Below are 23,081 nucleotides of genomic sequence, written 5' to 3' on the forward strand. Positions count from 1 at the left end.
AGGGCTAGGCCGTCGCAGAGCCCCTGCTCCACAAGGTCCCTGCAGGTTGTGTGGGAGATGCTGCCCCCTGGCGGCCATGAGGAGAGGTGGCGCCCACACTCCCACGTGGACCCGCACACACTTACCTTCTCTATGGAGTACACCACGGCGCCTCCGGACCCCGTGTCTTTGTCCTTGGCCAGCACAGACAGCAACAGGGAGCCAACCGGCAAGGTCTGTAACAAGGGTTTTGTCACCTCTGAGCTCCAACACATCTCCATGCCCAAGCACATCATGCCCCCTCCTGGAGTTTCAGTGCCCCCAACTGTACCACGGGGATAGCGATGGACCTTCCAGAACCTGAAACCCAGCATTCCACAGATGTCCCCCTTTCCTTCCCACCTGGGCTGGGCTTCTGGGGGCATCTGGATGGAGGCAGGGAGCAGAGTTCCCCCTTCTCCTCTCCCCACACAGCCTCCCTGAAACCTGAGCTGGCTTCTGATTTGCAGCGCCCCTCAGGACCACCATGAGTGACCATTCCAGAACTCAGGTTGTGCCACTCCTCTGCTTAAACAGCCCTGTGTGTTCTCTGTAGCATCCAGCAATAGGTTCCACACAGCACCTCACAGAGCTGGAAGGTTCTTTTGGGAGGCTTTTCCTCTAGGACCTGTCCACACCCTCACTGTTTCTTCACGGTGGCCAAAAAGATCTTTGAAAATCCTGAACCAGACCACATCAGTCTCGTGTTCAAAACCAACAAGTGGTTCCCCCATTCTGCCTAGAATACGGTCCAGACTGCCTCCATGGCCCTCCAGGTTCAGGCCACTGCCCAATTCTCTGACCTCACCTTCTCCTCAGCCTCCTCCCCCCACACACATGAGCTTCCTGGCTATGCCTACAGCACTCCAGGCTGATTCCCACCTCAGAGCCTTTGCAGCTGCCGTTCCCTGCCTGTAATATCCTTTTCCTGGAGCAGCCCATGCTGGCTCCTCAACATTTAGTTCTGCTCAGATGTCACCTACCCAGAGAAGATTTTCCTGACTGGCTCAACTTAAAGCAGGCCCCTCCCCAGTCATGTTTTATGCTCTTCCTAGAGCTCATCACCATCTGAAATAATCCTGTTTGTTTAATACTTTGTTGATTAAATGTTTTGTTGTCTGTGCTCTTCACTACAATGTGAGCTAGCGAGGGTGGCGACCAAGTCTGTCTTCACTGGATATCCTCAGCACCAAGGACAGTGCCAGACACACAGTAGGCGCTCAATCAGAGCCTGTTGAAGGGCTGTCTGAACCTCACCAGCCTCAAGTCTGGCCTGGGGGAGGGGGACCCACACCTGTCAGGACTTTGAAGCCACGTGGTAATGAAGATTCAGGAGTGTTGTTGTGTTTGCTGCCCTGGGACCACTGGGAAACCTCCTCCCTGCCTATGCAGTTGAAGTGGGGCTGCTCCTCTTGCTAGAGGGGAAAGCACGTGACGCAGACCTAGACAACTGGAGCATTCCATACTCCTCAACTGATGGGCACCTGACCCAAAATGGGCCAATGAGAGTCAGTCCTGGGGGTTTGGCTGGGACCATTGAGAAAGAGACAGTCTGTGTTGCAATTGCAAAGCCGGTGGGATGTGAGCCTGGAGCTGCTGGGGGACACTTTTATCACCATAAGGGGGAACTGCTCGCCCCACCCCAGGATGATGGCAACACGAGAAGCAGAGCTTCTAGGTAGAGAGAGATCTCTTCTTGATGACATGGCTTGAGTACCTGGATCCAGCCATGCCTGAAGTCAGATATACTGTTAAATTTTTCAGAAACATGAGAAAATCAATTCCTCCCCCCCCCACCCCTGACTATCATACTTAAAGAATTCCAATCTTTAGATTTAGATTGCATTTAGATTGCAAAATGTTGCTGTAACTATGGTACATGGGGTTACACGCAACCCCCTGAATTTGGTTCATCAAGCTGCCCTTTCTAGGAGGTGCACTTCCCAATCTTGGATGCCCTGCTGTCTATCTCTGGTCCTTCCCACTCTGAGCAGATCTGTGGGATGTCTGCATCCTACACACACACCCCGTTAAGGAAGATGTTACCTCATTGATTCTGATGGAGAAGTCTGTGTTCTGGAAAATGGGTGCGTTGTCATTTCTGTCCTCCACGATCACCACCATTTCCTTCCGCACCTGCAAGTGAGAAAGCCCAGGTGAGCCCAGAAAATGTGGGAGCTTGAGAAAACAAATTCAGGAGTATCAGGACGGGAGTGCAAGTTGGTATAGCTTCTCAGGAGAACAATCAGGTGGTGTCTGGGGTAACTTTTTTTTATACATCTTTACTGAAGTATAATTGCTTCACAATGCTGTGTTAGTTTCTGTTGTACAACAAAGTGAATCAGCCATATGAAGACAAATATCCCCATATCCCCTCTCTCTTGAGCCTCCCTCCCACCCTCCCTATCCCACCCTTCTAGGTCGTCGCAACGCACCGAGCTGATCTCCCTGTGCTATACAGCAGCTTCCCACTAGTTATCTATGTCACATTTGGTAATGTATATATGTTGATGCTACTCTCACTTTGCCCCAGCTTCCCCCTCTCCCCTCTGTGTTTATCTGATACCATTTCAAAGGCCAGAAAAGTTGCAAGTATGGTACAAAGAATTCCTGATACTCTTTATCCAGATTTACCCCTTATTTAGTTTTTCTCTCCACAGATTTACTGAACCATTTGGAGAGTATGTTGTAGAAATCATTAGGTCATTAAAAAAAAATCTAAAATGTCCTATTACAAGAATGTTCCTTTTAGCTTTGTTAGCCATAGCGTAAAGCTGTGAACAACCTAAGTGTTGAGGAGACCAGCTAAGCGCCATGGAGCTTATAGTCCCCACACTGGGCTATAGACATACAGGAAACAGAAGACTCATGTGCAGACACAGAAGGGACCCCAAAGCCGATTGTTGTTTTCTGGCTGCACCCCGTGGCATGCGGAACGTCCCTGACCAGGGATCAAATCCGGGCTCCCTGTAGCGGAAGCACAGAGTCTTAACCACTGGACCACCAGGGAAGTCTTCCAAAGCTGATTGTCGAGTCATCAAGGCAGTTCAAGACCATATATGCAGTAGGATCCCACTCGGATTTCAGAAAACGCACCCAAAACTACCATCTCTCTTCCGTGGATGCATATATGCATGTCAGTGTTTAGCGATGGATAGAAAAGAACACGGTGATGGCAGACACTTCAGGTGGGAGTGGGCTGGGAAGGGTTGCCCAGGGGGACTTGAGCTCTATCTGCACTTTTAAAACTGTTTACAAAGAGAAAATATTTATGAATATCCAAGTCATTAAAATGATTTTTTAAATGGATAGGGTTTGGGGAATAGGTTATAAAGACAAAACCCCCAACTTTCACAGACACAAGACACAGCTGTATAAGTGTGTTACTGAGAAACATGAACACTGAGACCAACCCATCAGCCATAGGGGCTGAAAGTGATGACCTCAGTGGAGAGAGGGTAGGGAGGTATTTGGCACTTGTTTTTTTATTAATAAGTATATTAATACAAGTTAATAATGTAATTGGGACTTCCCTGGTGGCCCAGTGGTAAAGAATCCGCCTTACAATGCAGGGGACGCGGGTTCAATCCCTGGTCAGGGAACTAAGATCCCGCATGCCACGGGGCAACTAAGTCCATGCGCCACAACTACTGAGCTCGCACCTCGACTAGAGCCCGCCTGCTGCAAACTACAGCGCACATGTGCTCTGTAACCCATGCGCCACAACTAGAGAGAGGCCCACACGTCACAACGAATAGCTCGCATGCCTCAGTGAAGATCCTGCGTGCTGCAACTAACACCCAACACAGTCAAAAGTAAATAAAATAAATAAAAAATAGTACATAAATCTTTTAAAAAATAATAATGTAATTAATGATATACAATAGATATACAAAATACACAAAAGATAAACCATATATTTGTATAAATTAATATAAATTATAATAAATACTAAAATCTTGGTTAATATTGTATGACGAAAAATGGAGAAGTATAATTTCAATAAAAATAAACATTCAATTCATTTTTTGTTAGCTGGGGCTCTCTCTGCTTATTTGCGGTGGGCAATTAGTGGTGGGCCCTCAGTCCCCTGCTCTCTAATCCCTGGACCTCCCTTCCCTCCCCACTTCTGACTCACTGGATTATTGTGACCGTCGCTCACAGAGATGTTGATGGAAAACCAGTAGAGTGTCTGCAGTGGGCAGAGAGAAGGGAAACAAGGTAAGCCCTGTTCGGGTGCCCACCAGAGCCCTCCCTACCTCCCCAATCCCGCACGAGGCCTTCTCAGATTGCTTCCCTTTACCTCATAGTCCAGAAGGTTGGCCAGCTTCACTTCCCCAGTATTCGGGGTGACATTGAAGAAGTAGGCATATGAGCCACTAATCCTATAGGTCAGAGGGTCATTGTCCGGGTCCTGAGCTATCAGCCAGAAGACCTCAGTACCTGCAGAGGGGACAGGGAATGCACAGGGTCCACGGCCACCTAGTTCAATGCTGGCCTGGCCAAGCTGCCCACGAGGCCCACAAGAATGTCAAACTTCTTTTAAAATTAGAAGGGCCAAGACATGGAAACAACCTAAATGTCTATCAATGGATGAATGGGTAAAGAAGATGTGGTATACATGTACAATGGAATATTTTCAGCCTTAAAAAAAGAATGAAATCTTTCCATTTGTGACAACATGGATGGACCTAGAGGGAATTCTGCTAAGAGAAATAAGTCAAAGGAAAACAAATACTGTATGATCTCACTTACACATGTGGAATCTAAAAACAAAAAACCAAGATCACAGATACAGAGATCGGTGGTTGCCAGAGGTGGGGTGCGGGGGACTGAGAAATGGGTGAAGAGGGTCAAAAGGTACACATATCCAGTTATAAAATAAATAAGTCCTGGGGATGTAATGTACAGCATGGTGACTAGAGTTAACAATACTGTATTGGGTATTTGAAAATTATTAAGAGATTAGGTCTTAAAAGCTCTCATCCCAAGGGAAAAAAAAAAGCCATCTGTAACTATGTGTGGTAACATATGTTAAATAGACTTATTGTGGTGATCATTTTGAAATATATACAAATATATCATTATGTTGTACACCTGAAACTAATATAATATTGTATGTCAATTATACCTCATTTTTTCAAACGGTAAAAAAAAAAAATCAAAAGGAATAAATGATTATAATCTAGCCCTCAGGATATTTGTCTTTATGCCAATGCAGTATATTAAAGTATATTTTTAATGTATTTTTCTGGAGGGAGAGGCCTACAAAAACAGAAGTGCCAGAACAGTGACATGGTGGTGGGGCCCAGCACCCAGCCCAAGAGTCTCAGAGAACCAGCGTGCCCCCACCCTTGCCCACGACAGCCTTGCAGGGACAGTCTGGGCAGCACATCTGGAGTCTGCTCTTCTTTGACCAAATAGTTCTGGGTCCTCCAGAAACTCCTTAGAAAGCTTGGTCCCTTCCCACCCAGGCCCCCTCCTCCAGGAAGACCATCGGGCTAGAAAGCTGTTAGTATCTACAGTATGTTTCCTCTGTTGTGAGACACACTGTCAATTTAATGACTGCTGGGGTGGGGAGTCACTCTGTGTTAACTGACTATCTCAAATATAAGACACATCCTGATTCAAAAATGTCAAAATGTAAACTGATATGGCCCTTATACCCATACCCATGGGAAGTGAGTGGGGATGTGTAAATCCTCTGTAAACATGTGTTCATGGACACAGAAAGAAGGATCAGGGAGAAAAAGCTTTTTGAAAAGTCTGCCTGAAAAAGAATTAACTGTAACAAATAAATCAATAAGAGCTACAGAAATAAAAGACATATATTAGGTGTCTGTCTTTAAACTCAAATCTGACGTATTTTAAAACGTCTTCCTGACAAAACTAAACTATTATACAGTGTGAGTGTCAAGAAAACAGGTCTTCTGCAGGAGAGAAAGGACAGGGAGTGACTAGAAGGGCAGAGAGGGGGTCGGTGTGCTTCCATGTATATATATTATAGCTCAAAATAAAAGGTCTAAACAACATTTTTTAAAAACCTGACTGAAAATGCTTTCTCATCCCAAGAGAGCCATACAATTCATCTCAGAAAGGAAGAAATTGCTCTTCGGATTAAGAAAGCCCAGAGAGGGGCCCTGTGGTTATCAAAGAAAAGACTCTCATTTGGTCTGCCTGAGATCAGACTTGACATTAAAGGGTCACCCAAGAGAATGGAGATCTTGAGGACATTTGGGTTACATATGTTTGTAACATTTGTTTGGAGGTGTGTGTGTGTTTATCCACGACCAAACAGCTATGAAAATATACATAAAATATCATTAACGTGTATATACTACTTCTCTGTTGTATTCACAGATATCAAATAGTTTGACCTCAGCCCAGTCCTCCAGGGAGGATTGTGTCAACTCAGAATGTAATGAGACTATCACCTCCCTCATCCTGGGATCTAAACCTTTATTAATATAACCCTTAGTAGATTTTGCTGTCCTGGCAACCACATGCAAATGGATGTGGCTTTCGTGGCTCTGAAGCCCATCGCCCAACCTTTCTTCGTGTATCTAGACCTGGGTTTCTGGATTCCAAGGCAGACTTTGGATTTCACCTTTGATGCAGTCTCTTGCTTCATCTAGTAGATTTAGATATTTGGGGACCCAATTCTGACACTGCAACAAAGACTGTAAATTGTCCCCCAGTATTCACAGCCCTCTTTCTCTCAGACTAATTAGAACCCCAGATTTCGAGCTGTGCACATGGCTAAATAAAATAAAGACCTCATTTCTCCAGTTCCTTTGCAGCTAGGGCATGTGGCTAAGTTCTGTCATTTCTCCAGTTCCTTTGCAGCTAGGGCATGTGGCTAAGTTCTGTCATTTCTCCAGTTCCTTTGCAGCTAGGGCATGTGGCTAAGTTCTGTCATTTCTCCAGTTCCTTTGCAGCTAGGGCATGTGGCTAAGTTCTGGCTAATGAGATGTGAGCAGAAGTAACATGTGTAAAACCTGAAGCCCTGTCCCTAGGAGAAAGAAATGGGCCCTCTTGGCCCTTTCTTGCCCCCAGCTCTCACTGGAATAGGGCGTGACATGAGCCATCTAGGACCATGTGGATGAGGGCCAGGCCCTAGGGGAGGCAGAACCTGGAAATGGAAGGAGGGTCCCTGATGCCAGAAGCATAGGGCACGGAACAGCCTGATGGAACAGAGCCTCTGACAGCCCTGGGCTCACTGCTCTAGATGACTATGTAAGAGAATAGGAAACTTTGACCTTGTTTACAGCTCTGTTATTTGGGGTCTGTTATGTGCAGCTGACCCTGTATTCCAATGAATACAGTCATCTATCATTTCAGCTTCTGCAACCCCCATCCTGCCTGCTGGGAATTTGGCATCCAGTCCCTGTGGCTTCATCCAAAACAATGTTTCATGAACATCATTCACTCCTGTACACTGCCAAGATCATTACCACACCCACGTCTCATTGTTTATGACCCTCCTTTTAAGTGACTTACTGCTTCACGTAAATACATTTATTTTAAAAGCAAACTAGATGGCTACTGGACGTAGAAAACTCATCTCACTCGCCATAGACGGAAGGTAACTCTACAAACGAAGACAACAAAAGTATCAATTTCTGGTGAGATGTGTGCATGAAAGGCTCTGAGCCTAAAGCCTGCTCTCTTTCTGTCTGAAAAAAAAAATAGCAGAGGAGGAAGAGAGATGAGCACGTGAGAGAGGTAGAAGAGAAATAATGGTACCAAATGGATGCTTTCTCCCTTGGGAAATCAGAAAGACTGAAAGAGATGGGAAATGGGAGGAATGTTCTCTTGGGGTGAGTCTTGATTATTTGGTGCTGTGTGAGGGCCCTCGACCCAAAAGCTGCAAAGGAGAAAACAAACTTCTGGAACAAACTTCCTTCAGGCCACCTTTGCCCCATGACAAGCCATGGAGCTGCAGGGATGGCGAGCAAGCCCACAGGGGAGCCCCTGGGGCCCTCTTGTGGGTAAGCGTTTGGTGCAGTCTGGGCACAGGGACAGTTACTCACCCACTGGTAGGTCCTCGGGCAGGTTCACTAACGACATGTTGGACAGGAATTTTGGGGCCACGTTGGCTGACACTGTAGGGACACAGAGTGTTGGAACATCTGGACACCTCCATAAAGACTGACCCCCATCTGCCCCTGTGGGAGCCCACACCAGTCCCACTGGCCAACTTTCAGTCCAGCTCACCGGCCCAGGACTGGATTCCTCTCCAGGCCTCCCCAGAGCAGCCAAGCCCGGGGCTGGGCCATAGGGTTCTGCTGAGGATCCCCAGGTTAGTGTTGCCCTGGTGGGGGAGGGGAGGTACCCACCAGACACCATGAGGGCAGGAAGCAAGAGGCAGGACAGCCACGGCCACACCATCACGTCTGGAGGGACCTGGGGGAAGAGGCATCAGGGGAGGGGCACATGAACCCAGGCCTCCCTCCTCTGGTGGACCCTGATCAGTCGGGTCTGAACCCGGCCAACTCACCTCCGTCACACAAAAAAAAATTCTGCCCATTTGCCAGATGTTCCAGGGGATAGGGAGTTGGGAGGCATGGCAGGGAGGGGCAGGGTAGCTGAGCCTGATCTAGAGCCCCAGCCTGAGACTGACCCTGAACTTGACCCCAGGGTTCAGTGCCCACTGTGTAGCAGGCACGGATCCAAGTATATTACGTGCATAATCTCTTTATTCTTACAACTAGGTGGCTGCTAAGGGGCTTGCCTGAGGCCACACAGAGAGTCAATGGCAAGCCCATGCTCTGAAAACAGGTCTTTTGAACTCCAGAATTCATTCCCTCAACCACTGCACTAACCTGCCTGTTTAGAGTCCAAGCTAATAGCATCCTTCAAAATTAGGGGCCTGGAGAGGGACTATGACTTGTCCAGGACCATCCAGAGCCTCTGTGGGGGGGGGGGCTCAGTCCTTTGTCCCACTTGCTGACACAATTAATAGCTGCCTTTGCATCCTTTCTCAAAGTGTACTCCATGGAACCCCAGCCCTGTAAGATGTCCCATAACAGAAGGGTTCCCTGGTCAAGTCAGTTTGGGAAGGGCTTTGTGCTCTACTTGCTGATTGACAGCTGGGCAGGAACGCTTGGAAAACCTTGCCCTGCCCAGTCTTCTTGGTCATCTTACATTGCAAGCTATCCTTCATCTGGGAAAAGAGGGGCTTTGATTCACTGTCCTCGAGAGATACCTGAACCCCCAAGGCTCTTTCATCCCAAAAGACAATTGTTACCAAAGCAAGAGGGAGAGCAGGATACATTTCGCAAATGCTTCTTGCTCTCTGTCAAGAAAATGTGTTGCGTGCTTGCATGTACATAATCATTCCATAAGAGGATTTTTATTGCATACTCTTTTGTACCTTTTGGATTTCGTGCTAAGTGAATATATTAACTTTTCCAAAGATAAATTAAAGCTATAAAGTACACAAAGGAACACAGCTGCTGCTAAGCACCCTGACTGGGTCCTGGGCAGCTCCCACTCCTGCCCCAGTGCGGCTGAGACAGGCACTGTTTTCCAGAGGAGCCTAGCTCCAAAGCTATGGGAGAACCAAGAAGGAGGGACCCTCACCCACGGTAGACTCCATATGACAGGCCCTCCAAGGGGGATGCGGAATGGCTTCCAGAGCTGAACCTTGACCGTGAAACACATCAGAAACCACAACTCCTCTCCCTCCCACCACCTACCCCTCCTCCTGTGTTCCTGCCTCAGGGATCACCCATTTCCCCCGTCACCCTTGACTCCCCCTCTCCCGAATGTCCCACATCAAATCCAGTCCCTGAACCTCTTACACTGCTCTCCATCCTGCAACAGGCTTCCTCTCTCCCCGGCTCAGCCCTCCTCACGGTCTCCTTCCCTTCCGTCTCTAATCAAGTCCTCTCAACCAAAATTATCCTTCCTCACTCCCTCTAATCACCTTTCTCCCCTGCTCCAAACTTTTCAGTGACTCCCCATTGCTAAACTGCATACAAAGGCTTCGAACAGACCATCTGGCCCTGCTTCCCTCCCTCACACCTCCCACATCCACAGACCCACTCCGTTTTCCCTCATTTTGCATATGCAGTTCCCTCTTTCTGGAATGCCTTTCCCTGCCTTGCTAACTGATGAGCAGCCCCAAGGTCATCTTCTGTCCAGACACTCCTTCAGTGTTCCCACAGGAGGAGTTGACTCCTGCGCTGGCCTAGAGACCTCACCAGACGCTGCTCAGATCCTAGCCTAACCTCTGTAGCTCTCAGGGCCCATTATCTCTTTGCAGATCAGCCTCTCCCTCCAGACCAGGAGAGATGTGAAGGCAAGGTCCAGGTCTGATTCATCTCTGTGACCCCAGGACAGAGCCCAGGGCTGAGCCCAGGGCAAGCTCAGGGGGCATTTCAGAAATGAATAAATGAGTGTGCCAGTGAATCACTGTAACCCCAGAGGCCTGACGTGGAAAGCCTGAGAGATGGGGCAGGGTGCAAGGGGTAAACATACGGGCTAGAGAGCCTGAGGGTCAATCCAATGTAATCTTGGGCAAGTAACTTAACCTCTCTAGGCCTCAGTTCCACCATCTGTAAATTGGGAATAATAACAGCACCTACACTACAGGGTCTGTGTGAGGCTTACACAGTGCCTGGCTCAAAGTATGTTAGCAAAAATATGTCAGCAACTATTATTATGGAGGAGATAAAAGTCTGTCTTCTGCCCCCCTCATCATTGGGAGCCCCATATTCTGCCCTGGCCAGCCTTGGTCACCTCACAGGCCCCTCTCAGTCAATGTCCCCTAGATAGCCAGAGGGACACTGGCACCAATCTGGCCACCATCCTCTGGGCTTGGCTTGCCTCCACCTGTCCTGAAGTTCCAGCTTTAGTCTTCCCCCTTTAACTCAGAGTTGTCTTTGCCCAACTTTGCCCAGATCTACTGGGGTATCAAGAGGGTTGGTCATTTTAAATATCTGCTGACATTTCCTGAGCACCTACTCTGTGCTGAGTACCCTTATTTATCCATTCATTCCCCTAACAAATACTTATTGGGTGTCCTTGATCCACTATGTGCCAGACCTTGTTCCTAGCACTGGGGAGATACAACAGTAGGTATAACAGTCAAGGTGCTGCCTTCACCAAATTTATGCTTAGTGAATAAGGCAGACCCTAAACAAGTAAGGAAAGTACTGTCTAATTGTTTACTGCATTAAGTGCTATGAAGGAAGAGAATGTGGGCATTGCGAGAGTACAGTAAAGGGACACTACTTTAGGCAGTCTGGCAGATAAAGTGGGCTGCAGACTTTTTAAAACTCCTCTCAGCAAGATGTGAGAATTGCTCCCCTTCAATCTGGTGCATTCATCATGTTTTTATTTTCTGTATTTTATGATGCTTTGACATTTTGGGGGCTTTGCTGGTCTGGGAAAGGCTGCCCCTATCAGGGCTAGCTAATTCTTAGAGATAACAAGTGATTTGTCTGCAAACACTCCTCTCATGTATAAACCAACCAAATCAAAGCCTGTATTCCCAGCTGCCACCTTTATCAACTCACACACACCAAACCAATATTCCTGCTGCCTCAAATCTCCCCAGCATCAGGTACTGGATGACTAAGCATGACTCCTATAACCTGCCAAAATTAATCAAACTATCCAATCCTAAGCCTGCTCAGCTGCTTAACCTGTAGCTTCCTTCCCACCTTCGTTCCCATGGAAAATGCAGTAAGGGCTCTGGGCCCTGCTTTCCCCTCGCTTCTTCTGCCTCCTGACCAAACCTGGTGCTTCCCCATGTGGCCCTGCATGGAGTGGCATGCCCCCTCCTCTAGGGAACTGTGAGTAATAAAATCTTCCTTCAATGGCTTTAGTCTCTCCAGGTCATCACTACGTCATCTGCATAAATTAAAAATCCTGGGGAGGGGCTTCCCTGGTGGCGCAGTGGTTGAGAGTCCGCCTGCCGATGCAGGGGACGCGGGTTCGTGCCCCAGTCCAGGAAGATCCCGCATGCCGCGGAGCGGCTGGGCCCGTGAGTCACGGCCGCTGAGCCTGCGCGTCCGGAGCCTGTGCTCTGCAATGGGAGAGGCCACAAAAGACAAGTAGGAGAAAATATTTGCAAATGATGCAACTGACAAGGGCTCAGTATCCAAAATACATGAACAGTTCATATAACTCAACATCAATAAAAACAAACAACCTGATTAAGAAATGGGCAGAAGATGTGAATAGATATTTTTCCAAAGAAGACATACAGATGGCCAACAGGCACATGAAAAGATGCTTGATGTTGAGCATCATCAGAGAAATGCAAATTAAAGCCACAATGAGATATCACCTCACACCTGTCAGAACGGCTATCATCAAAAAGAATAGAAATAACAAATGTTGATGAGGATGTGGAGAAAAGGGAACCCTTGTACACTGTTGGTGGGAACGTAAATTGGTACAGCCACTAAGAAAACAACATGGAGGTTTCTCAAAAAATTAAAAATAGAACTACCATATGACCCAGCATTTCCACTCCCATGTATGTACCTGGAAAAAAATGAACACTAATTCAAAAACATAAATGCACCCCAATGTTCATAGCAGCATCATTTACAATTGCCTAGATATGGAAGCAACCTAAGTGTCCACCACACACACACATACATACAGTAGAATACTACTTAGCCATAAAAAAGAATAAAAATTTGCCACTTGCAACAACATGGGTGGACCTAGAGGGTATTATACTAAGTGAAATAAGTCATACTGTATCATATCATTTATATGTAGAATCTAAAAAATAAAACTAACTAGTGAATATCACAAAAAAGAAACAGACACAGATATAGAGAACAAACTAGTGGTTACCAGTGGGAACAGGGAAGAAAGGGGCAAGATAGGGGTAGGGGATGAAGTACAAACTACTGGGTATAAAATAAATAAGCTAAAAAGATACATTGTACAACACAGGGAATATAGCCAACATTTTATAATAACTAGAAGTGGATTGTAACCTTTAAAGATTGTGAATCACTATGTTGTACACCTGAAACTTATATAATATTGTACAGCAACCATACCTCAATAAAAATAAATAAATAAAAATCCCACAGGTTTTACAATTAAGACATCTGGGCAGGCCCTGTGAGTGAGCACTGTTATAGGGTCCTTCCAGGTTGTACGGACAATACAAGAGATGGCCCCGGGTCAGGTAAGAACCAGGTGTGTTCCAGGAATTGAAAGAGGGGCTGTGTGGCTGGAGCACAGGGACAGAGGGGAGAGGGGTGGGAGATGAGACTGGAGAAGTAGGCTGGGGCCAGATCATGCTGGGCCCTGTAAGACATGGTGAGGATGGTTTGTTTTATTCTAAGAAAAACAGAAGGTCGTTTCAGGGTTTTGAGCAGGGGAGCGACAGGGATTCATTTACTTTTCTTAAAGATCTTTCCAGCTGCTGTGTGCCAGTGGGCTGAAATGGTGGCAGCAGGGCTGGAGAGAAGAGGCGAGAGTAGAGATATATTTTGGAGGCCGGATGTTTGGAATTCACATAATTTAATCTCCTTTTGCAGACAGGGAAACTGGGGCTCAGACTGATCCGCTAAGGATCTCACAGCTAGAAATGAGTGGGATTCAAACACAGTTCTCCAAGCTCAAGGCCCTGGTCTCTCCCATGCACAGAGGGAAGGGTGCAGCCCCACCTTCCACCAGGACTCCAGCAGGGGAGGAAAAACCCAGTTCAGCTGTGGACTCAAAATCTTTAAAACACGCGCCCTCTTTGACCCAGTAATCTAACTAACCTAAAATAAAGAAACTTTTTGCGGGAAGTTGCTCATCACAAGCGATTATTTCTGACCTTGGAAAATGGAAGTAACCTAAACATGAAACACAAGCAAATGCTTAAGAAAAATGCGGCCGAGCCCTTGGCAGAACGTGTGGCAGCCATTCAACATTGTGGTGATGAACAGTAAGAGCTGCCACGTAAGGAACAGCTACGACGTGCCAGACCCTGGCCCGGGTCCTATGTAACACTCACAAGAGCACTTAAGGGTGAAAGCCGTTATACCCACTTTACACCTGGGGGAACTAAAGCTCAGAGAGGTGAAGAGCCTTGCTTGAGTTTACAGAGATGAGAAGCTGCAGAGCTGCACTGGGCAATTCACTGCCCTTCCCTGGGCCTGTTTCCTCATCTGTAGAATGGGAATGATACCTCCAATAAGTGATAAGTTGGGGGCGGAGGGGGGGAGGCGGCGAATGAGAATAGAATGTGCCAGCTCAGTGCCTGGCACACAGTAGGTGCTCAGCAAATGCAAATCCCTTCCTTGTGCATCTTGTGGGGCCATCTTCACTTTATGACTGCTACTCCCAGTGCGGTCACCACAGAAACCTCTCCCATCTCTCCCCTGTGCCCATGATCCTGCCCATGCCCTGAGATTGAGTGTAGAGGTCAAGAACAGAGCAGGGCTGTGTGTGGATGACACCAAGGACTGTATTTCTGGGTCATCACCTGCAGTGGGACTCTAGCCAGTGCCCCTGGGGAAGCGGCTGTGAAAACTATTGGCTTGCCAAGGTCTCCAAAGATGATAGCTGAGGACAGCCCACATGCTGGACAGCAGGGTTATGCTCAGCCAGGTTGGGAAGTGCAGATGGACCCGCTTCCTGGAAGGAATTAATAAGCCCTCAGGGGCTTCCCTGGTGGGGCAGTGGTTGAGAGTCTGCCTACCGATGCAGGGGACGCGGGTTTGTGCCCCGGTCCGGGAAGATCCCACATGCCGCGGAGCGTCTGGGCCTGTGAGCCGTAGTCGCTAGGCCTGCGCATCCGGAGCATGTGCTCCGCAATGGGAGAGGCCACAGCAGTGAGAGGCCCACGTACCACCAAAAAAAAAAAAAAGCCCTCAGTCCTCAGAATCACGTGTGCTGAGCCACAGTCCTCAGTGAGACGACGACTGTGCTGTGGGGATGGCGATGCCATGAGAGGTGCTGGCGCGATGGAGTTGGGGTTCAGAGAGAGCAGTTTGGTTAGGAGTAGGGATGGCAGAGGGCGTGGAAGTGGTGATGGCGGTGGGGATGAGGTGGGGGTGGACGCAACAGTGATGTTCGTGATGATGCAGGTGGGGATGCAGATGGAGCTGGTGGAGCTGATGGTTGTGGGGCGGAGATGATGATGGTGGTGGTGGGCTGATAGCGGAGATGCAGATGGAGCTGGGCTCCGGTGATGCTGATAGACTGCTGGCATCCACTGTGCGAGCAAAATCCGGGACACTTAACAGTGGCCGGATGCAGCTAGCCCTGGCACCCCCTTGGGGTGTGATCTTGGACCTAACACCCTCACCTCTTTTGCTCCCTCGCTTCCCCTCCTTTAGAGGTGAATCAGCAGCCATAGGACTGTTGGACATTTAAGTGTGCAGCTTCAGGTATGCCAGCCGTGCTCCTCACCAAGTCAAAGTGCAGTAGGGAAGACAGGAGACTCCTGTCCTGGGATCCAGTCCCCAGGGGAAGGGAGCAGGCACGATGGCCGAGTGCTGTGGCTGGAACTTTGCACCCATTACCACTGATTCCTCAGCGCACTGTGGTCCTGGATGGGAAGGGCCGTGACCCAATGAGTAATGGGATCAGAACTCAGAGCAGGATGACTGTGCTCTCTCTTGCCAGGCTTCTGGTTTTCTCTTCCCCTTTGGCCAGACTCTCCCACAGGCCGTGCAGAGCCCCCAGGGTCGAGATGGGGGCAGAACAGCCTTAAACACAGGCTTCATTCTGCAGGGTCCCTGAGGCCTCTGCCTCCAGGCCCCCTTCCCCCGCCCAGCTCTACCCATCACTCATCAAAGTTTCTTCTGACTCCCCCCTCCCATTCTCATGGGGCCTCAAGAAGCCTGTGACCCTTACTCAGAGCAGCATGATGACCTTTGATGTTCTGTGTGAGGCACACGGAGTCTTTTACCTGCGTCAAGCCCTCACCATCCCCCGGGAAGGAAGAGAGGGCTGAGTCCCAGGGCAGCTCAGGCTCCTGTTCAACACGCCACGCCCAGGGCAGAGCCTGGACGCCAACCTGCTGCCTCCCGGTCCAGCGCTCTTTCACACTGCCTCGCCCCAGCCCTGGGTTTCACGCAATCTTGCCTCCTCCTTGTCACAAAAACTTTTATAAATGCACACTAACTTGATCATAATGAGGCCAAAGTTCTACAGTCAGAGCATCATCCCCTGGATTCAGTCACCTGAGAAAAATGCACAGAGTCTGTGTGAGCCGGGGAAGGCTCAGGCTGAACCTGCCCCACCAGTGAGCCTGCCCACGTCACCAGGCTCGGCCACTCCCAAGCTCAAACCTCCGCCATGGCTCCCACTGGCTGCGGAAGCCACTTCCTGTCCCTCTGCTTGGCAAGCTAGGGCCTCACAGCTGCTGGGTCTCTTCCCACACACGCCGTTCTTCTCCTCCTGTGGCCCATGGGCATTGAATGCTCCTGTTCTCAGTACACAGCCTGTTTTCCTGCCTCCAGACATTTGCAAATGTCCTCCCCTCTGCCCAGAACACCTTCCCTAGTCTTCTGCATATGTGCAAATTCTCTCTATCCTCCAAGGCCAGGTCAGGTGTGGAGCCGAATTCAGGCGTTGGTGGCCCCTCCACTGGCCCCTAAGCTCGTGGCCCGCCAGCAGGGGCAAGGGACAGAGCGAGCACCAATGAACAAGAAGTGAATGGAGTAAAATAGATAACCAGCAAGGACCTAATGTATAGCATAGGGAACTATACTCAATATTTTGTAATAACCTATAAGGGAAAAAAATCTGAAAAAAGAATATTTGTATAACTGAATCACTTTGCTGTATACCTGAAACTAACAACATTGAAAATACTATTAAATAGAAGAAGAAGAAGAAGAAGAAGAAGGAGAAGGAGGAGAAGAGAAGAGGAGGGGAGGGGGAGGGAGAGGGGGAGGAGAATTGAATGGAGTTGCCCATGGACTATACTGGGGAAGGGACCTGACAGGGCCCAGGCCAGTCCCTTCCCCAGGGCTCCTTCATGCCAGGCAGCCCTAGGCCGAGGCATGGGAGTGAAGGAGGCATGGCTTTCTCCAGGCCCCAGTCCCTGCACAGCTGAGCCCTGGGGCTCTGCTTTGCTCCTCTCTGACTCTCAGTTTGTCTCCTGAAAAATGAGACTACCTACATTCTAGAAATTACAGCTTCTTTTCCCCCAAGCCCCGTCCCCAAAGCTCTCTCTACACTTCCCCTTTCCCAGACCTCAAAAAGTGCTTGGGAAAGGGTCAAAAAGGATGCAGAGGGCTTCCCTGGTGGCGCAGTGGTTGAGAGTCCGCCTGCCGATGCAGGGGACGCGGGTTCGTGCCCCGGTCCGGGAAGATCCCACATGCCGGGGAGCGGCTGGGCCCGTGAGCCATGGCCGCTGAGCCTGCGCATCCAGAGCCCGTGCTCCGCAACGGGAGAGGCCACAACAGTGAAAGGCCCGTGTACCGCAAAACAAAAACAAAACAAAACAAAGCAAAAAGGATGCAGAGGTAAATTAGAGTGGCTCTGGCCCCCACCCCATGAGACACGCAGGCCCTTGGGCCTGTCCCTTTGGGAGGGGCATACCCACCCCCTGCGACAGCCACAGCTCTCAACAGCCCACGGCTCCAAGACTTTCTAGAATTCGGAGGCACTGGGAGTGTGGACCCTAGGACTGCTCAGGGCCTCCAGGAGGGTCAGAGAGGGAGGTGGCCCTCCTCACCCATGGGGCCCCTGCAGGCAGGCTCAGCCACCAGCCACTCCACCACTTCCAACTGACCACAAACTCTCATTTCTGCTTTCTCACCTTCTTGTTTACTTTTCACAGTTGTTTCCCAGCTGTAGGAATTATTATTCTGGGGTCCAGGTGAAGAAACTGAGGCTCAGAGAAGCTCAGAGAGGGATGGCCCAGAGGAAGGGGCAGAGTGTTAGACCCAGACTGGCTCCCAAGCCAGGAGCCCCTGGGCCAGCCTCGATCTGGGCTCCACTTGGTGCCACCAGGGCCCTGGGGCCCCGCCAGTCCCATCCCCAGGCTGCTTCCCTGGTAAACAGACATGGAGTCAAATGATCCGGAGTTTGGATTGCCTCATTTCACTTACCCCAGGCAAGGCCTTATCCTCCTGGCCTCAGTTTCTCCCCCTACCCCACCCCCCCCCGCCTGAGAATAGGGTGTGGATAAGAACCAGAGTCCACACACTGGTCACAGCCTGTTTCCATAAGTTGGATCTCAGTGTCCCCAGGCCCCTGCTTTTGTGCCTGGTGCCCCAACTCAGCAGTCCCTGCCTCAGGGAAGAGGCCCAGGCCCGGCTCAGCTCTCAGCCAAGTCCCACCTGGTACCCCAGGGCAAAGAGATGTGTCGGGGCCTGGGAATGTGCCAGAGCTGGGGGCCACCTGTAGTGAGTCCCAGCTAGACACTTCCTTGTCTGGGCCGAGGAGGCACCGGACATCATTACCGACCACAGGCCAAACTGCTCTGGGGCTCTCCAGCGTCTTTCCTGCACTATTACCGTCCCCATTCTACAGATGAGGAAACTGAGGCCCAGAAGAGTTATGGAGCCCACCCAAAGTCAGGATGGAGCTGGGATCTGAACCCAAGCACCTGGAGTTGGAGCCCAGTCCTTTCTCTTTGAGCTCTGGAGCCCCTGGCTCAGCCACCCTGTCTTCCCCACTTCAGGCTTCCCGTGAAAGGGGCTGGGGCATGTGAATTCATTTTTCTAGGGCACCTGCCTCCCTCTGTCCTGAGAAGAAACCTCATTGGATCCAAAGCGCCCAAGGCCTTAGAAGGAAGGGAGCCATCAGAACCTTGAGAATAGGTATTACTAGCCTCACGCTGCAAGAGACACTGAGGCCTTGCGGCCAGGCTGGGACTCACTCCAGGTCTGCTCAGTGCTTGCTCCCTCCTCCCAGCGCTCCCACCCAGCTGCGGGGGAGACCCCCAGAGCACGCCATGGCCCCAACCACCCCACTCGGTCCCTACCCCTGGCCAGGAGACCCCGCGCGCCTGCTGCAGAGGAGCTATGCCCTCCCTACCTGTGCCCCAGAAGGGGCCCCGGAGGCAGATGATGGGCCCTGCGGCACAGGTGGGCACCTTCTGGGGCCTGCGGTGGTGTGGCCAGCAGACTTTGACACCATCTCCGCCTCTCCTGAGCAATCATTAACCCTGAGAGAGACCACACCTCCTGGGATGGAAAGGACTCCTCAGGAGGCCCGGAGCACAGATGAGGAGAGGGTAGGAGGGCAGGATCAAGGTGACAGTCCCTGTGCTCCCAGGCCTGGGGGCCTAGGTCACAGGAGCCAGGGTCTGGCAGAACCGAGGGCAGATAATGTGGGAACCAGGCCCAGCCCTGGGGCAGGCGGGAGGCGGGGAGGGTGAGCCCTCCATCCCCTCCTTGCTACAAGAGTCTTCCGTGGCAGAGGACCTGTGAGGAAGGTGAGAAAGGCAATAGGTCAGGGAAGGGAACTAGTAAAATAGCGTAATAATCAAACACGAGGTCTTCACTGAGGAGTGAAGGCAACCTTGATTGTTCCCCTCCTTTGAGGCCCTCAGAGGGTATCTACCCCCCCACACCAGGAGCTCAGACTGGCTTTAAATATCCTCCCAGAACCCACGGCCTCCCAGCAGAGGCCGAACCCCCAACTCCTCCTCCAGTCTCAGGCCCAACCATCCCCGTGTTGACACAGGAGAAAGGGGATCTCAAGTTCTTGGGGCTGGGAGGCCTGGGGAAGTCACCGCCCCTCTCTGAGCCATGCTGCCTGTGTCTGGACCATGGGGCGCTGGGTCCTCCCACACCAGGGGCAAGTGAGGGTGGCCAGGGAGACACCCAGCCCAGGATGGGCACTCAGTGAGGCCTCAAACAACCAAAAGAGATTGTGAGATGCAAATACACTCTCAGCTCCAGGGAAGTCCTAGGGGAGGATGTCCTTGAGCCTCCTGAGTGGAGTTGGAATCAGCATTTACTGAGCACCTATGGTGTGCTTTACATCATGGTCTCTGTGATGTCTGACATTGCCCAGGAGAGGCAGGCTCCATTATAACCATGCCTACGCTACAGAGAAGTGTCGTGGGGCTCAGAGAGGGGAAGTGGCCGTAAGCCAGGAACCAACTCTGACCGCAGCACCAAGGCCCTGCAATGAGGGAAGAGTCCTCCTCGCTCACCTCAGCCCTCCCCATTTCTCCTCACCCAGTGGGGCCTCCTCCACACTTACCCCTGCCCACCCCCTGTTCTGGCCACCTAGCAGCTCTCCTCGCTTCCCTGGTAACAACACCCAGTTTTCCTTTGGGGAACTTCCTCACCCCTCCTTCTCCTTACCCCATGGGGTGCATGTGATGAGGCCTGACCAGTCTGACACAGCATCCCCCTGGCCAGAGCTGTTGGTTTGAGTTTGGGTATGTGCCCCAAAGCTGGGTCAGTTATAACCAGTGGGACTCGAATAAAGGACTTTTGTTGGAACTGCTGAGAGTGAGAACCTCGTTGCTCCCCGCTGGGATGTCCAAGCTGTGAGAAAGCGACTTCCGACAGCTGTCTGTCTTACTACCATGAGGGAAAGATCTACAGAGAAATAATCCAAGACTGAGTAAAGCAGAGCTGAGAAATGGAGACACGTGGACTTCTGAAGACTTTGTGTGAGCCCCTAGATGTAGCCATGCCTGAAGCCATCACCACCAGACTCTTCCATTATTGAAACAATACATTCTTTTTTTTGCTAGGTCTGGTTGAATTAGTCTGTCCTGACTACAATGTCCCTCAGGCAGGAAGTTCCCCATCCCTATACTGCCCCACCCAGATGCTAAGGATGGGGCACAGAGTTAGGGTAAGAGAGGCCAGAGTTTTAACTTGGCTTGGCCATCTCCCTGTTAAGCCTCCTGGAGTCCCCACTTCTCCCTGTAGCATGATATTGGACATCTTCATTCATAACTTAGAGAAAATAATATTCCTTACTTCACAGGATTCTTGTGAGGATAAAACCAGATCACTGAGATACTGTTCCTGGCACGGGGACTGGCACATAGCAAGGACCCCACCCACCAATTGTTTGAGCTCCCAGGGCATTGAATCCATAGCTTGCTCAGGACACATGCCCACTGTCTTGTCATCATCCTGGGTGGCCCTCTCCTCGTGGCAGGTGCCACATCTGACTTACACTCAATAGATATGTATCAGGTAGTTACAATATGCCAGGCACTTTTTAAAGAATGTTTGTTTCCTAAACCTTCAATTTTAAAACAGATTATCAAAATATATATGCTGCATGTATACCCGTGTTCATAGCAGCGTTATTCACAATAGCTAAAATGTGGAAGCAACCCAAATGTCCACTGACAGATGGATGAGCGAAATGTGGTCTATACGCACAATGGAATATTAGTCAGCCTTAAAAAGGAAGGGAATGTGGACACATGCTACAAATGCTATAAATGAACCTCGTTACGCTAAGTGAAACAAGCCAGTCACAAAAAGACAAAAATTGATTCCACTTATGGGAGCTACTTAGAGTAGTCAAAATTACAGATAGAAAGGAAAATGGTAGTTACCAGGGGCTGGGGGAGGGAGGAATGGGGAGTAATTGTTTAATGGATACAGACTTTCAGTTTTGCAAGATGAAATAAGTTCTGGAGACAGATGGCAGTGATGTTTGCACAGCAATATGAGTGTACTTAATACCACTGAACTGTACATTTGAAAATGGTTAAGATGGTAAACTTTATGTTATATATTTTACCACAATTTTTAAAAACTGGAAAAATTATGTGCTACAACAAGCTTAAAAAGTGAAGAAACCTGGATGAAAGGAAAACAAATGAGAAAAATGAGGAAAATTTAGGTCTGAGTAGAGTCCATAAAATATTTAAATATTTACCCTGAAGTTCTGGATAAATGTCAGAGGTAGGCCATGAATTGGGTTCTGAGCTTCCCAGCAGGCAAGGCAAAGAGGGAAACAGGATCTGGGATCCATTAAGTTCAGCATCCATGCAACAGAGACCGGGGGTGGAAGAGAGAGAGAGGAATCGTGAACCAGGATCTGGGAGCTATGGTGCAATTCCTAATACCTAAGATGTGTTTCCTCTTGTGTGTCTCCAAGGAAAGGATGCTGCAGGAGGTTGGATGGCACTTGACACGGCTATTATAACGTAGCTGTCAAGAGATCAGGTTCAGAGTCGGGGCTGCGTTCAATTGTAGTGAGGCAAGTTACAGAATCTCTCTAAGCCTCAATTTCCTCATCTGTAAATTATGGGTTATGTATGAAACCTACCTCAGAAGGTGGTGGTAAGGAAGAAATGAATTCATGCACTTAAAGTCCCGAGCACAGTGACTAACAGACTGAAGGCTCATGGAATATTAGCTTTGTAGTGGTGTGGTGGGATCACTGGTGGCTTAATTGGTAGGCGGAGAGGTAGGCAACACTGCCCAAAGCTCCAGGCTCCAGGCCCACCGCAGACCAAGGGAGCTAGCCTGGTCTCTCTGCCCAGGACCAAGTAGGGCAGATCCCAACCTAAGGCCCTGCTATCCCTCCCTGCTCTGACCGCTGGGGCCAACAGCTCTGGATCACTGCTCCGGCCCCCACAGGGCATGTCCTGGCCTGCCCAGACCTTTGGCCAGTGTGTGGATGAGCCGGGTATGGCCAGATGGTGCCATAACCATCTCAAGGGGCACCTGTCTGCCTGCCACAAGGCGGCCTGAAAATCTCACTGGGCTCTGGGCTGTGGTGATCCAGGTCTGAGTCACAGATCCAGACCCAGAGTCAGTTTTGGGTACTGGCAGACAGCCAGGCACACAGTAGGGCTAAGAGGCCAGAATGTGGACTCAGATGACCTGGGTCCTAATCATCTCCCTACCGCTTACCAGCTGGGGACTTGGGCAAGGGAGTTCATCTCCCTGACCCTCAAAATCCTCATCTGTAAAATGGGCACAACAGCAGAAACCAACTCATAGGTTTGTTATAAAGATGAAGCCGGGGCTTCCCTGGTGGCGCAGCAGTTGATAGTCTGCCTGCCGATGCAGGGGACATGGGTTCATGCCCCGGTCCGGGAGGATCCCACATGCCGCGGAGCGGCTGGGCCCGTGAGCCATGGCCGCTGAGCCTGCGCGTCCGGAGCCTGTGCTCCGCAACAGGAGAGGCCACAA

At 50.0% G+C, this 23,081-nt stretch overlaps 1 protein-coding gene across 1 annotated transcript in view; it reads right to left on the reverse strand.

Moving 5' to 3' along the window:
• The window catches only part of CDHR2 (cadherin related family member 2), a 36,881-nt gene extending 17,818 nt beyond the window's left edge, over positions 1–19,063 (reverse strand). The window contains exons 1-7 of the mRNA XM_024742187.1: positions 18,988–19,063; positions 8,358–8,424; positions 8,052–8,123; positions 4,322–4,461; positions 4,157–4,210; positions 2,065–2,154; positions 126–215 (exon numbers count right to left, since the gene is read on the reverse strand). Coding sequence (XP_024597955.1) covers positions 126–215; positions 2,065–2,154; positions 4,157–4,210; positions 4,322–4,461; positions 8,052–8,123; positions 8,358–8,409 — 498 coding nt within the window. The 5' untranslated portion in view covers positions 8,410–8,424; positions 18,988–19,063. The remainder of the gene's footprint in view (positions 1–125; positions 216–2,064; positions 2,155–4,156; positions 4,211–4,321; positions 4,462–8,051; positions 8,124–8,357; positions 8,425–18,987) is intronic.
• Positions 19,064–23,081: the final 4,018 nt, after the last annotated feature.

Source organism: Neophocaena asiaeorientalis, unplaced genomic scaffold (assembly GCF_003031525.2).
Source record: "Neophocaena asiaeorientalis asiaeorientalis breed wild unplaced genomic scaffold, Neophocaena_asiaeorientalis_V1.1 scaffold259, whole genome shotgun sequence".
In the NCBI taxonomy this organism is placed as follows: Eukaryota; Metazoa; Chordata; class Mammalia; order Artiodactyla; family Phocoenidae; genus Neophocaena; species Neophocaena asiaeorientalis.